We start from the raw sequence: 13,089 nt of genomic DNA on the forward strand, positions 1-13,089 counted from the left end.
TTATTTATTTAAGTGTTTATTTCAATGTATTTGTAACATTCTCTTCTACTGAAAGGATTGTTACAGTAGCTTCTGAAATAAATATAATAAAACAGGCAGTAATTGCAATGTAACTTAGAACAAGGCAGCTAAGCAGTTAGAGCACTTCAACAAAACTGGCAAAAGCCTATCTTCAGAGCCCACTAAAGACAAGTAAGGGTGAATCTGGATGTAGTTCTCTCAGGAAGGCATTCCAAAGTCTCAGGTGATGACAATGTTCTGTCTCTCCCATCTTCCCACTCAGCCTTCACTGGCAGGGAAACACAGCAATGTGTCTTTGATGTTGGTCTTAGTAACCTGCTCCCAGACCATTTGGGTCTTTCACCCAATATGAACCAAATTAGATACTGGTGTGTCCTGTGCAGGAGATATTGGGACCATAGGGGTTCAAATCCTTCCACAACTCCAGAGTGAGTCTTCATAGCCCTGTTTGTATGCTCACCCCCCATTAGCCTCCTTCCCCAGTTTCTCCCAGCCATCCATGGTCCTCCAAACCCCTTTTCACATCTCTCCTACCTTCTCCAAACCCCTCCCACTCACTCATCTGGATGCTGGTTCTAGATGTGGTGATGGAAGTTGGAGGCAACCTTTTGGGAAAACTATGTTTCCCAGGCAACAGAGAAGGAAAAGTAAGATCTCCCACCCTTCTTTCAGTCTTTCCATTCATTGCTGCCAGTGCAGCAAAATCAACCAGCTAAGTATTTTGACTTACACCACCATACTTGTCACATGAACCAATGTCAGGGGAAGTACAAAGTTTCCTGTCAGCAAAGGATTCCAACTAAGGCTGTTCCCCTCCTGCCACAACCCAATGTTGCCCATTTTTCTCTCTCCTTGTACTGGCACTGTCATGCTAGGGTAGCTGTTGTGCTAATATAACATAACACTGGTGTAACCATCAACTATCCTTGGCATGCTACACTGGTGGATCTTTGGGATTCAGAGGTGGAGGGGACACTGTCATGACTTCCATCATGGAAAACAGGCAAGATATAAGAGTATCTAAAATCCTAGAGATGCATGTAAGAATCGGGCTTTGACAAATTCCTATCAAGGATAAATCTTCACATGACTGAAGCTAACCCATCATTTCCAGTAAATATATATGGCCCATTTTTTCCCTTGATCTGAATAAGATTTACCTCACTTTCAAAGGACCAACCTAAGCCATTTCTATAATGAGACTAGTGTTCTATTCTGTTTAAAATACAATCATTTTCTGTGTAAATTGGCCTTATAGGGAAAATGAAATGCTTCCTTCAAACTTAAGGGAACTCTCTGAAAGTATTCAAAGTTTATTTAAAGAGAGAGAGAGGTGATCTTATAGTCATGTCAGCCAGTAAACTACTATTGGTAAATCTTGAAATGAATATGATCACTAATCTGAAATGGTAATTACTTTAAAGGAATGATTTTTCACCCTATCAGCATTAGTTTAAAATCCTTATATATAATTGCAAATTATATTTTGCACAACTATTTGTGTGAAATACCTAGCAGACTGCCCTTCCCTCATATACACCCAGACGACATTTATAATCTTCAGGGGAAGTCTTGCTGGCCATTCCGAAATGAATGGAATATCGCCAAAAAGAACCTTGACACCAGGCCTCCTCTCTAGTGGCATCCACCATCTGGAAAACCCTCCCTCGTGTGGTTCAGGAGGCAGAAAATGTAGTGTCTTTTAAATGCCTCCTGAAAATATATCTTTTTACACAGGCTTTCCCTGGACTGTAACATATTTTGGTTTTTCAGTGCCTTTGTTTTTAACTTTTAATGTTATAAATTTATTCTGGTTTGTTGTATTGTATAGTTTTGATTGTGAACTGCCCAGAGAGCCTTGGCTAGTTGGCATGATAAAAATGTAATAAATTAATTAATTAATTAATTAATATTTAACAGTAATATTCACTCACTGATGCCACAGCCAATCACTTGTTTTGACTTTTTTATTTTGCATGTGTAGCATTATGATTGTGTGTGTTTCAGTGCTTGAATTACAAGGTGGTGGTGGACGGGGAGAGGCATCCTCCTGCCTTTTGTGCTGGCCCACTTGATACCAGAGCTGCTACCAAGAGCCAAGACTTGACTAAAATTCAGGAGGCTTGATGGATTCGATCAAGCTCCCCCACATATCTTTTACTCCTTCATTTGTGCATAGGGTGCTTTTACTGGTAGAAAAACAGCATGCATTTGCCAATGCATTCCATTCACCAGATTATCTGCTTTTCCAGATCTCATTCCCTTCGGGAGCATTTGTTCGAGCTGATGTAAGCGACTGGGGAATGAGTTTGACAGTGAGGGCACCGAGCATTGATTTTAACAGCACCAGAGGTTTATGTGGCATCTTTGACAGAAATAGTCAGAATGACTTCCACAGTGCTGATGGGAGCCCTTTGCTTTCTCGCCTGAATAGTATGCCTGAGGAGGATTTCATAGAAGTTTGGAGGTAAGATTTCCAACGGTAAGGGATGCACCCCCAAATGAGCCGCTGTTATGAAAGGTTTCAGTATAACCTCTTCAAAGACTGCTCATTTAATCATCCAGTGTAGAGCTCTGCCATATCCTGAAAAAGGAAATGCACAGACCTTCGAGACACCTCAAATCAATCTGCATAACATACATTCTCAACTAGTGTTTGAAAAAAGTTTCATATTCACAAATGATGTCAAAGGACTGGCTGACGAGACCACATCATGCCAGTCCTTTTCCAGCTTCAGTCCAGGTCCGGGCCCGATTCAAAGTGCTGGTATTAACATTTAAAGCCCTAAACGGCTTGGGGCCAGGCTATCTGAAGGCCAGGCTTCTCCCATATGTACCTGTCATCCTCAGGGGTCCTTCTCCGTGAGCCCCTGCCAAAGAAAGTGAGGCAGGTGGCTACCAGGAGGAGGGCCTTCTATGCTGTGGCACCCCGGCTGTGGAATGAGCTCCCTAAGGCAGTTCACTTGGCACCTACATTATATGCTTTTAGATGCCAGGTGAAGACCTTTTTATTCTCCCAGCATTTTAACAGTCTATAAATAATTTTTAACTTGGTGTTTTAAATTTGTAATTTTGCATCGCTGCTGTTTTTATCTGGTTGAGCTTTTATATTGTATTTTATAGTATGGTTTTATACTGTTGTTTTATACTTTGAATGTTTTTAATTTTTGTGAACCGCCCAGAGAGCTTCAGCTATTGGGCGGTATAGAAATGTAATAAATAAAATAAATAAAATAAAATATTACCAGCTGTGCTGAGATCTCTCTCAGGCTGTTAGAAAGTACAGTTCTCAGCCCACACTGGAAAATCCTGATGCAAGAATATAAATTAAAGGTTTGATATTTCCTCGCAAACACTAATTACAACTACGTGAAAGTGGAAGTCAAGGGCAGATTTTGACAAGATGTGGAAAAAAATGTAGCAAAAAATGTTAACTGTCAATTTAGCTAGTCTATTATGTTAAATAAATAGGACCACAGAAAGCTTCTTTGATAAAGCTAGAGCACTGAATATAAGCATTTTCCAATTTCAAAGACTTATAACACTGGAATCCAAACATTATTGTCTCTATACACATACATTGCTACACACACACACTAATTCCTCATGCTCTTGAAAACATAATTATTTTGGTGAGCACACGTACAAACTGTCTGGAAATAGTTCTATATTATTTTTCCAAATATCCTCCATTCATTTGTCAAAATTATTTGGTCTCTAAACTGAGTCCAGAGTTGATTGGGCCCCTACTGCACCATCCAATGTGAGCCATTAAGAACAAAAGAAGAGCCATGCTGGATCAGACCAAAAGTCCATCTAATCCAGCATTTTGTTCACACAGTCACTGATCAGTTGCCCATGAGAAACCCACAAGTTGGAAATGAGTGCAACACCATGCTCCCACCCATGTTCCCCAGCAACTGGTGTACATCAGCATACTGTCCCTAATATTTTGTATTTGTGTTTTTAGATTGTGGGTTGTTTTATTATGCTCTTCATTGTTTTATTTTTTGTGAACTGCCCAGAGAGCTTCAGCTATTGGGCAGTATAAAAATGTAATTAATAAATAAATAAATAATACTGGAGAGAGCATATAGCCAGCAGGGCTAGTAGTCACTGACAGCCTTCTCCTCCAGGAATTTGTCTAATCCCTTTTTAAAGTCATCCAAATTGATGGTCATCACTGTGTCTTGCAGTGGTGAATTCCATAGTTTAAGTGTGTGCTGTGTGAAGAACTACATCCTTAGGCAAGGGCTCAGTGTGGTTTCTGTTATATGGACATAGTTGCTCGCATGCACAGCAGTTTCTAGAGATGCCAGAAGCTATGGAATTAGGAGGGCATACATGCATTGCTTGTTGTGGGAAGGGGAGGGAACTGATCCCATTATGACTACACTCAGATGTGTCATGGACCAATCCTAATTAGATATGACAAGGACACATGCCAGGAAAATGGTGTCTGAACTCCCAATTTAGAATCCTATCACAAGGTGATTAAAGAACAGCAAGGTTATCATTAATGTTAGAGATTTTCCTGCAAATTGTAGTGAAAGTTCAGAAGATAGTCTTCTAATTTTGTTGAAGGACTATGAAACATATGCAATTTTGCCCAGTGATCAGGAGTAGACACTTCAGAAGAATGTTCCAAAAAACAGAGGTTCACACAATTACTGAGATACTGAGTTCAAAGGATGGGGAAGGATTTATTCATTTATGAAAATAATTTTATTTCACCTTTCCCCTCCAGGGCAAAGTGCTTGAGGTGTTTGAAATCATTCATTAAAAACAAAAAACGAACGATATAATAATTGAAAAATCAGAAAAAAGACAGCAGTGATTTCTTTACACACACCAATCTTTTGGAAGAGGGGGCAAAGAAAACTACACAGAGGTCAGGCCAAAATAAAAACATCTCCAAGGGATGGTGGAAAACCAATAATGAGTATAGATATATTTCCTGGGGCAAGGAGTTCTAGAGAAAACACGTCCAGCTTCTGCATTCAACTCTGAAGCTTTGGTGGAATGGAATATTTCCTTCTGCTCTCTGCCAAAACCTTACAGCCTGCACCCAATCTTAGAAGCCTTTTTTTGAGGGCGGAAGAACAGACACATATGGCTTACCTTTATTGTGCACCTTTCATAATGTATAACATTTGGGTTTCACAAGTGCACATGATGGACCAGTACATGAAATCCTTGCTCTCCTTTTTTTGAGGGAAAATAATCCCAAAGGTTTGGCACAATATGTCTACAGGCATATGTGCAAAGCCTTCACACTTTTCTGGTAAAAAGGATTAGTGCACACTTCACACCTTTTCTTCCACATCCAGAAGGAATTCATTACTCAGGAACTTACACAATAGGCCAAAGTCCTTATGAAATAAGCTGCATCCTATCCTTCAGGACCAATATTCACTCATTAGGCAGGGGTGGGCAACTTCTGGCCCTCCAAATATTTTGACCTACAACTCTCATGATCCACCACCATTGGCTATACTGGCTGAGGAGAGTTGTAGGACAAAATATCTGGAAGGCCACAAGTTGTCCAACCTCGAATATCTATACTACATGGATTTGGAATATGTGCCAAATCTGCCTGAGGACATTTCCCAAGTAACATTAAGAATGCTTGTTGGTGTGGGATGCATAATTTGTGAATGTTTCACATTTGACCTACTGATGTGGGATATGAAAAACCGACCTAGGTGTCATTTACAAAGGAGACATAGAAAATGCCAGCGGTGTTGTAAATATAAATAATGAAGCTTTTCACCTATTCAGAGCCTCTAGCATGCTTATGAATTGACACAAACAATGGAGATAGTAACCATGAAAGCATTTTCAATCTTCTTCCTTCAAGCTCTTGAAACTTGAGTGCCTCTAATCACCAGGGGCCAGTTGGATAGTTCACCTGCTGGCAGATCTGTTCTTATATTTCCCAGCATTTGTTCATTGCAGCTCTAAAACTGAAGATGCCCCGTAGCTTTGTAAAGCAAAATAAATAAATAAAAGGAATCTCTGATTAAAATTTCTTACCGTAATGAATCTGGCTGTTAAAAAGATGATCAGCTTACATTGACACAACTGTGGTATCGGTTTTCATGCTACTAATGATTATTCTTTTTCTGCTCAGTATTTTTTTAAAAAGGTTAGCAGAAATTATTTTTCCAGATGAATTCTAGGATTGGTGCTTCCACCCTGCTGATACAGTTCAATATTTCCACCTTACTAAAACACATCAATACCTTCAAGATCAATGCGGGGGGATTTATGCTTTTGTTTGTTAGTCACTCAGTATCAGGCTCATTGATTTATACATTTCTACTACCCATATCCAGGTAAGGGCTGTACACATATGGAAGGAAGCTTCCATGCATATAACTGTGGCTCAGTAGAAAATTCATGTGTGTAGATTGGTGCTATGTATACAACTGAGACTGTACAAGAGCCCCTTATTAAAAGCTATTATCCCACTGGTCGGCCATTTAGAAAGGATTCTTGAGACCCAATTCAGAAAGAAAACTTTTGGCTGCTTTAGCCCCAGTAACCCCAACAGTCCCCTTCATTATCCAATAGCTGTTCAACAGCATTTCACCTTTTAAAAAAGAGATTTAGGAATGTGGGAAGCTGCCTTATACTGAGTCAGATCTTTGCTCCATCTATCTTGGTATGGTCAACACTGACTGGCAGCGGCTCTTCTGGGTTTCAGCAGTAGCTTTTCCAGCACTGCTTGGAGAGGCTGGGGATTGAAGCTGAGAGCTTTTCCATGCAAAACAGGTGCTCTACCGCTAAGCCCCCTCTTTGCATGTGGATTTCGAGTTGCTTTTGTGCAATTCTTTAATCTAAAGATAAGTACCAGCAACTGATAGCAATCAACAACTTGTAATGGTCTGCATATAACTGCTTCATGAACCTTATCTGTCATAACGTCCTGCTAAGTGGCGAGAAGGATTTTAAAATCCCCCCCAATTTCTGATCAGGTGCAAATAAGTAGTAAACTTCTCAGCTCTTGGCAGGGGGTTAAGTCCACATTATGCGAAATGATCACTGGGTTAGCACCCTGTATGCATCAAATCAGGAAGAAAATGCATAGAATGCAGGCTTCATTTTCTTCAGCCCGAGACTTGATTGCATGGCAAAATATTGTAGTTCAGTGTGCTTTGTGTTACAGCTGCCATGGGGGACACAACTTGAAAGACTTAAATTAAAATTCAACTCCTTGCCCACTCTAGTCTAGTAGTACTGCAACCTAAGGAATGACTGCACAGTGTGAAGAGGAGAAAGAAACATTCTTAGGTAGCAGGGTGGCTGGGCAGGCACATGCTCAGCATCAGTGAGATGGTTGGCAAGTCAAAGGCTTCTACTGAGGGATGCTCCTTGAAATTTAAGCCATGTACAAAGGTGGCTCTGCCCTTGGAGTTTACTTTGAAGTTTTAATGAGGAACATGGCTGAAGAGACAAGCAGCTACAGTGGAAACCTCAGTGAATCTTGGTGTTGGATTTTCCTGGTTGGTGGGCAGTATTTGACTTGGAAAGTCACCATTTGCACCTCTCTGTTATAATATCTACATATTATTTTAACAAGGAGTCCTATTTTTAATCTAAAGTGTTACTGAATTTTACGTTCACATTGTGTACCTTACAGCACATGGCTATGTGTTTCACAAGATAGATATGGATAGATATAACTAATTAAGGTGGTTCGATGTGGGACATCAAGCCTTTGAGCGTAACTGACCTGCTTCTCTTTTATTTTATCAGAATAGCCCCAGGGATGAGTTTATTTGACAAGACTCCACCATTGCCTGAATGGAAGGAGAGGAATCATTACTGTCTATGCCAAAGGGAGCATGCCTTATACGTGCAGACCGTCAATACTCTGCATACATTTCAGAATTCTCCCCCACGATCTTTGGATTGCTATTATGAGAACGTGGATTATATGTCCATAATCCCATATTTAGATGCCACATCGGAATATGGCACTGATGTAGAAACTGATTCTACTGTATTAGCGGATGGAAAATCATCAGCCCCAACTTTTGGCCAATGGCATTTGCTTCAGGCAACCAAAACCGGAAATCACTATGATGGGCTCTTAAATCCAAATGGGCAGAATATCTCCTTAAAGAAGCCCCAAAATGAAAGCTTTGCTGACTCCTCTAATCAATGGGAGGAGCTATCAAGAGAAAAAATGCAAGAAGGGAATTGGGAATACTTATCTATTTCTTCTTTTCAAAGCTTGGGTCAAGCTGACTTGGAAAGTTTCACATATTTTTTCCCAGAAGATTATTTTGAAGGAAAGAGGCCCAAAGTTCAGGTCACATGGCCGACTCCAAGCGGCCTCACCTCAGCCAAAGCCTTAGCAAATTGTCAGAAGATGCTCATAAACTCTGCCATTGGCTCAGCTTGTAAGGGACTTCTTGGCACCCAGCTGGATGTGGCCATTGAAATGTGCCTTTTAGATGTACAAATCAAAGATGACCTTGCATGGGGAGAATCAATTATTGCATTTCTGGAAAATGACTGTGAAAAAAGACTGCTCGCAGAAAATATCACTGAGCAGTTTCGTTCACAAAGTGAGCTACCTGCTATGCATGAAGAAATCATCAGAGCACTCAGGTGTCCCAATCTTTGTAATGGCCATGGACAGTGCACTATATGGGGATGCCAGTGCTTTGAAGGATACAGTTCCCATGACTGTACAATTGCCAAAAGTGAGTAAAAATTCTCTTTGTTCCTAATTGTTCTATCTTCCTACGGCATTTGACTTAATGGAAGGAGCATCTACAGAGAGCTGTTTGCTCTTCAAACAGCTTCACTAGTTAAGACATCTGATGAATTAATAATCGAGTTTTGACCTTGACAAGCTGATAACAATACCTGGTTGGCTGCTTTGTAGTTTGTGTGTGTGTGTGTGTGTGTTGGCTTTTTGTTTTTGTTTTTTCATCTTGGTAAACTTATAAAAGTGGATTTGACAATTCCCTTAAACTGGTTTTACAGAACTGATTTTCTTTCTTATCTATCACCTGTATGCCGAGACGCACATTGGTGACAAAAATAAGAGTGACAACATAGGTTTTATCCTAATGCCAGAAGGTTCAAAACCAAGACTGGGGATTGGTGTGCCTGGCATTAAGAACACATAAATATAGTGGGCATATCAGAAATTTGATGGAAAATCAGTGGGATATAGTTATCCCTAGATGAATTTTTTTAAAAAAAAACTCTAAAAAGGGTAGGGCAGGGTATATTTGGAGTGATGACGTGATTTATGTCAAACCCACAACTCCACAGAATTACTGGGTGGAAACACCAGGCTCAAATGTATGTACGACTTGGAAGTCTACTATTGCCTTCCTGACCAAAATGTCTGGGGTAATCTTGAGATGCACAAAGTAATGAGGAAAACAGAAAAGATGTGTAATAATGGGTGAGTTCAACTACTCTCACCTAAACCTGCAAGAGCAGCTTCTCTTACCAACCTGCATGGTCACTGAGGTCATTAGAGGGCATGCTCCTGGTGGTTCCACAAGGACCTATGGCTCTATTGGAGTCCATCAGGAGAAGAGCCATTATTATTATTATTATTATTATTATTATTATTATTATTATTATTATTTTACATTTATACAACCTTGGAGGTCAGGCATGCACCAATACTGTGCTGCTTCTGGCGCCTCCTGAAAACAACTCTATTTTGGGAAGCCTTCCTTAACTAACCATCAGTGGTTTTTATGGGTATTCTGTTTTAAAATGAACAATTTTAGTAAGCTGTTTTAAAAGAAAAAAACCTACCTTTTCGGTGGAGTACTCCTGCGCTCATTTTCAATTTTTAAAAAACAACACCCCAAAATGGCAGGTGCAACATCCTCTTCCTCCCGGGATGTCGCTTGCCATGTGTAGACTGAGGGGAAGGATCTCGCGATCACCATATCACAACATCCCCCCCCCCTCTGCTAGACGTGCCCTAGAAAAGACTTCCATATGATGCACCTGAGCCGCATCCACCAGTAGCCCGTTACCAAGCACTGGCACAACAGCTGTTGTTTTGGCAAAGTGGTAGGGCTAGATCAAGTCTTGTGTTCTGCTACTAGGTAGTGGAGCATAGAATTTAGGCCATCAAATCAGCCCAGGGCTAGATCTACACTCCTGCTTTATGGTGGTATTGAAGTGCACTGATAACTGTTGGGGCACATTACCCATTCCATAAGTTGCTTTCATAGTGTTATTTCCTTATTTTTATTCCACATTCATAATGATTTGATGCAGAGTGTAGATTGTCTGGAAACACAACATGTGAAATGAAAACAATGGCTGCAAACAGGTATGAAAGAGAGAAGGAAAAAATTCTTCATGACACTTTTACCCTTACCCTGAAATGGCTGTATTCACCTAAAAAATTGAACTCATGGCTTAAGACTAATATTAATAAATAAACCTTTCTGTCTCATGTGCTTATGTCTAAAACAAACAATTAGTTTTAATAAACATTTCTCCTATGTTTACTATTGGTGTGTAATTGGGATGCTATCACAGCATGTATATGTTGGGGAGTGAGCAGCATGGCTCCCTCCTATTTTGGAATAGGACTGATAGCATTATTTTGGTAGCTCCCTAGTCCTGAGTGGGAAGTAAACATGTTGTTGCTGCATTTTATAATTCCCTAAGTTGGCATACAAACCTTGGCAACTTGTAATACTTACTCCAAACAAAACAAAACATGCTCACCTTTAAAGTTTTTAAACAAAGCCTTGTAAGAACTGTTCAATCCCTCTCAGCCCCTCTTCCACCCTCCCTTCTACTCACCATTTACTTAGCTGCTGCTCCAGCGGTGCCAATGCCAGGAGAGTGGAGGGTCTCTACACACACACAAAAACCATTTAAATTAGCTTTTATGTAAAATTAATCATAAAAAATTCTAATGTATTACTTAAAAGGTTTAAATTATCCCACATATACCCCCTAAAACCAGTATTTCCCCCCACTTTTGCAAGAACATTTTTTTTTCCTTTGTGAAAATGTTCCTGAGATTTCAACTTTCTGACATTTCTGGGCACATCATTTTACAGAATGAACCACTAACACTTCAATTCCAAACACATTTACTTGGGAAAAAATCCCATTGACGCCAATACAACTTACTTCCAAATAAGCTATTTGTGGTGATTGCGACTTCAGATTATATTTCTGCAAACATCGTGCCTCAGGTGCTTTCGACTTATATGAGATGGAGGGAGGCAGGTGGCTGAGAATCAGACTGCAAAGCAGAGGGAACTGCCAAAGGCAGTCAAACACAGCTCTTTCTCTCTTATGAAGCGATGGAAAAATCTCTAACAAACAAAGTCAAGGTGATGCACCACAGTCATTCCAAAAGGTGAGGCTAACCTGGGAAACCTTTAACATTTGCTTTTTCCATTTTCCATAATACACCTGAGATTACCTGCTGTTTTCTCATAAAAGGAAGCCTCGTCTTAAAGATCACTCACCCACATCATACGCAAACTTCCAGTTATGTATTAACCACTTACTTGCTGCTACAGAGATAAGGAAATAATAAACAGCTGCTTCACAAAGCCTTATTTGAGCGATGGCCCGATCCTATTTGACAAATCGTGGGGTTTTGCTAGCTTTTGAGCAACAGTAGAGGCATCATAGGCAGATATGCTGTTGTCAATATTTCCAGCTGAGGGTTTCCAGGCAAATTGAAAGTGCGAACAATAGTAACTGGGAAGAAGAAAAAGAGAAAGGGGAGGGGAAAGCCTCAATTGCGCAACATGACAAGTAAAAATAAAATAAAATGCTGGGATATCCATGAGCAGTGTGCACTGACATCCAGCCCTTTCCCTAGCCCTTCTTTTCCCCTTAGTATGATTGGCAAAACAAGCCAGAATTCAACACTTCAGCATGGCTTCCCATTACATCTGAACTGAGAACTATTTGTTTGGAAGCACTAAAACTTTTAAACCAGGATTTAAAGTTGGCTGAGGATCAAACTAAATGTTCTGACATCATGCATAATAAAGCTATGTGTGGTAGAATTTTTGTTGTACTTCAGTGTAAGTGCACACAGCCTGGCTTTGGATTGGGACCATGGTGCTCCAGTATGGGGAGAGGGTTACATCTTCCCTTAAATCCATTTTCATTCTGAAATTCCATGCTCTACAGGAATATTTTAAAAAAGAACTTCCCACTGGAGGTTCCCCCCCCCCATTTTTTAAAACTTTGTTTAGCCTCCTTTTTATCTTTCTAAATTGTTTGTGCTGAGGGTTCACAAACTTGTTATCCTCAGAGCCCCCTTAACAGAGCTGAAAATGACTGCTGCCCCTCTCCATCCCCAGTCATACAATGGAAGCACAGGGACAGAACCAAATACAAAGAGTGGTAGATGGAGTTGGAATTTCGTATTATGAGCTAACAACTGCTGGTAAAGTTTTATAGTTATACCTAACCCCTCTTTGGAAACTGCTAGATTCTTTGCCATAGTAATTTCCTTCCTGCAGGAGTGTCTTAATTCAGTACAAACATTGGCTCTGGAGGTATTATGACTCAGGCTGTTTCTACACCAGCCCAAATATCTGGGCAGGTCACGGCTGAGTCCCTATGCATTCAAATGACGCACAGAGACTCCCAGGAGGAAGGAGGGATGAGAACAGGTTTTCCCAGGGATAAGTACTCCCTGGGAAAATCCGATTCTTCCCATGGTCGCGGGATCACCCTGAGACCGCGGGAGGTGTGGTCGCCTGTCCTGGCTTCTTCCCTCCTCCCTGCGAGTACCAGGGAGCAGTAGAGGGAAGGAATCAGGGTGGGGAGTGGGGTCGGGGCTCTTTTTTTTTAAAAAAAAGAAAACCTTATGTGTAGTTGGAGCATACATGCGCTCATCTACTTTAAAAAAATGGCGGGAATGACACCCTCCTTCCTCCTGGGATGTTGTGCCCACATGTGACTAAGGGGAGGATCTCGCAATCAGGATATTGTGAGATCCTCCCCCCTCCCTCCCTCTATACCAGTATGGTGCAGAAAGGGCCCCAGTCTCCCTATTTTAGAGAGAGTATGCTGCTCTACACC

The 13,089-nt window shown here is 40.7% G+C and overlaps 1 protein-coding gene across 1 annotated transcript in view; it reads left to right on the forward strand.

Moving 5' to 3' along the window:
* LOC134393285 (von Willebrand factor D and EGF domain-containing protein-like) overlaps window positions 1-13,089 on the forward strand; it is a 282,594-nt gene that overhangs the window by 102,544 nt on the left and 166,961 nt on the right. Inside the window, exons 12-13 of the mRNA XM_063118315.1 lie at window positions 2,274-2,488; window positions 7,783-8,738. Coding sequence (XP_062974385.1) covers window positions 2,274-2,488; window positions 7,783-8,738 — 1,171 coding nt within the window. The remainder of the gene's footprint in view (window positions 1-2,273; window positions 2,489-7,782; window positions 8,739-13,089) is intronic.

This window comes from Elgaria multicarinata, chromosome 2 (genome assembly GCF_023053635.1).
Source record: "Elgaria multicarinata webbii isolate HBS135686 ecotype San Diego chromosome 2, rElgMul1.1.pri, whole genome shotgun sequence".
Lineage (NCBI taxonomy): Eukaryota > Metazoa > Chordata > Lepidosauria > Squamata > Anguidae > Elgaria > Elgaria multicarinata.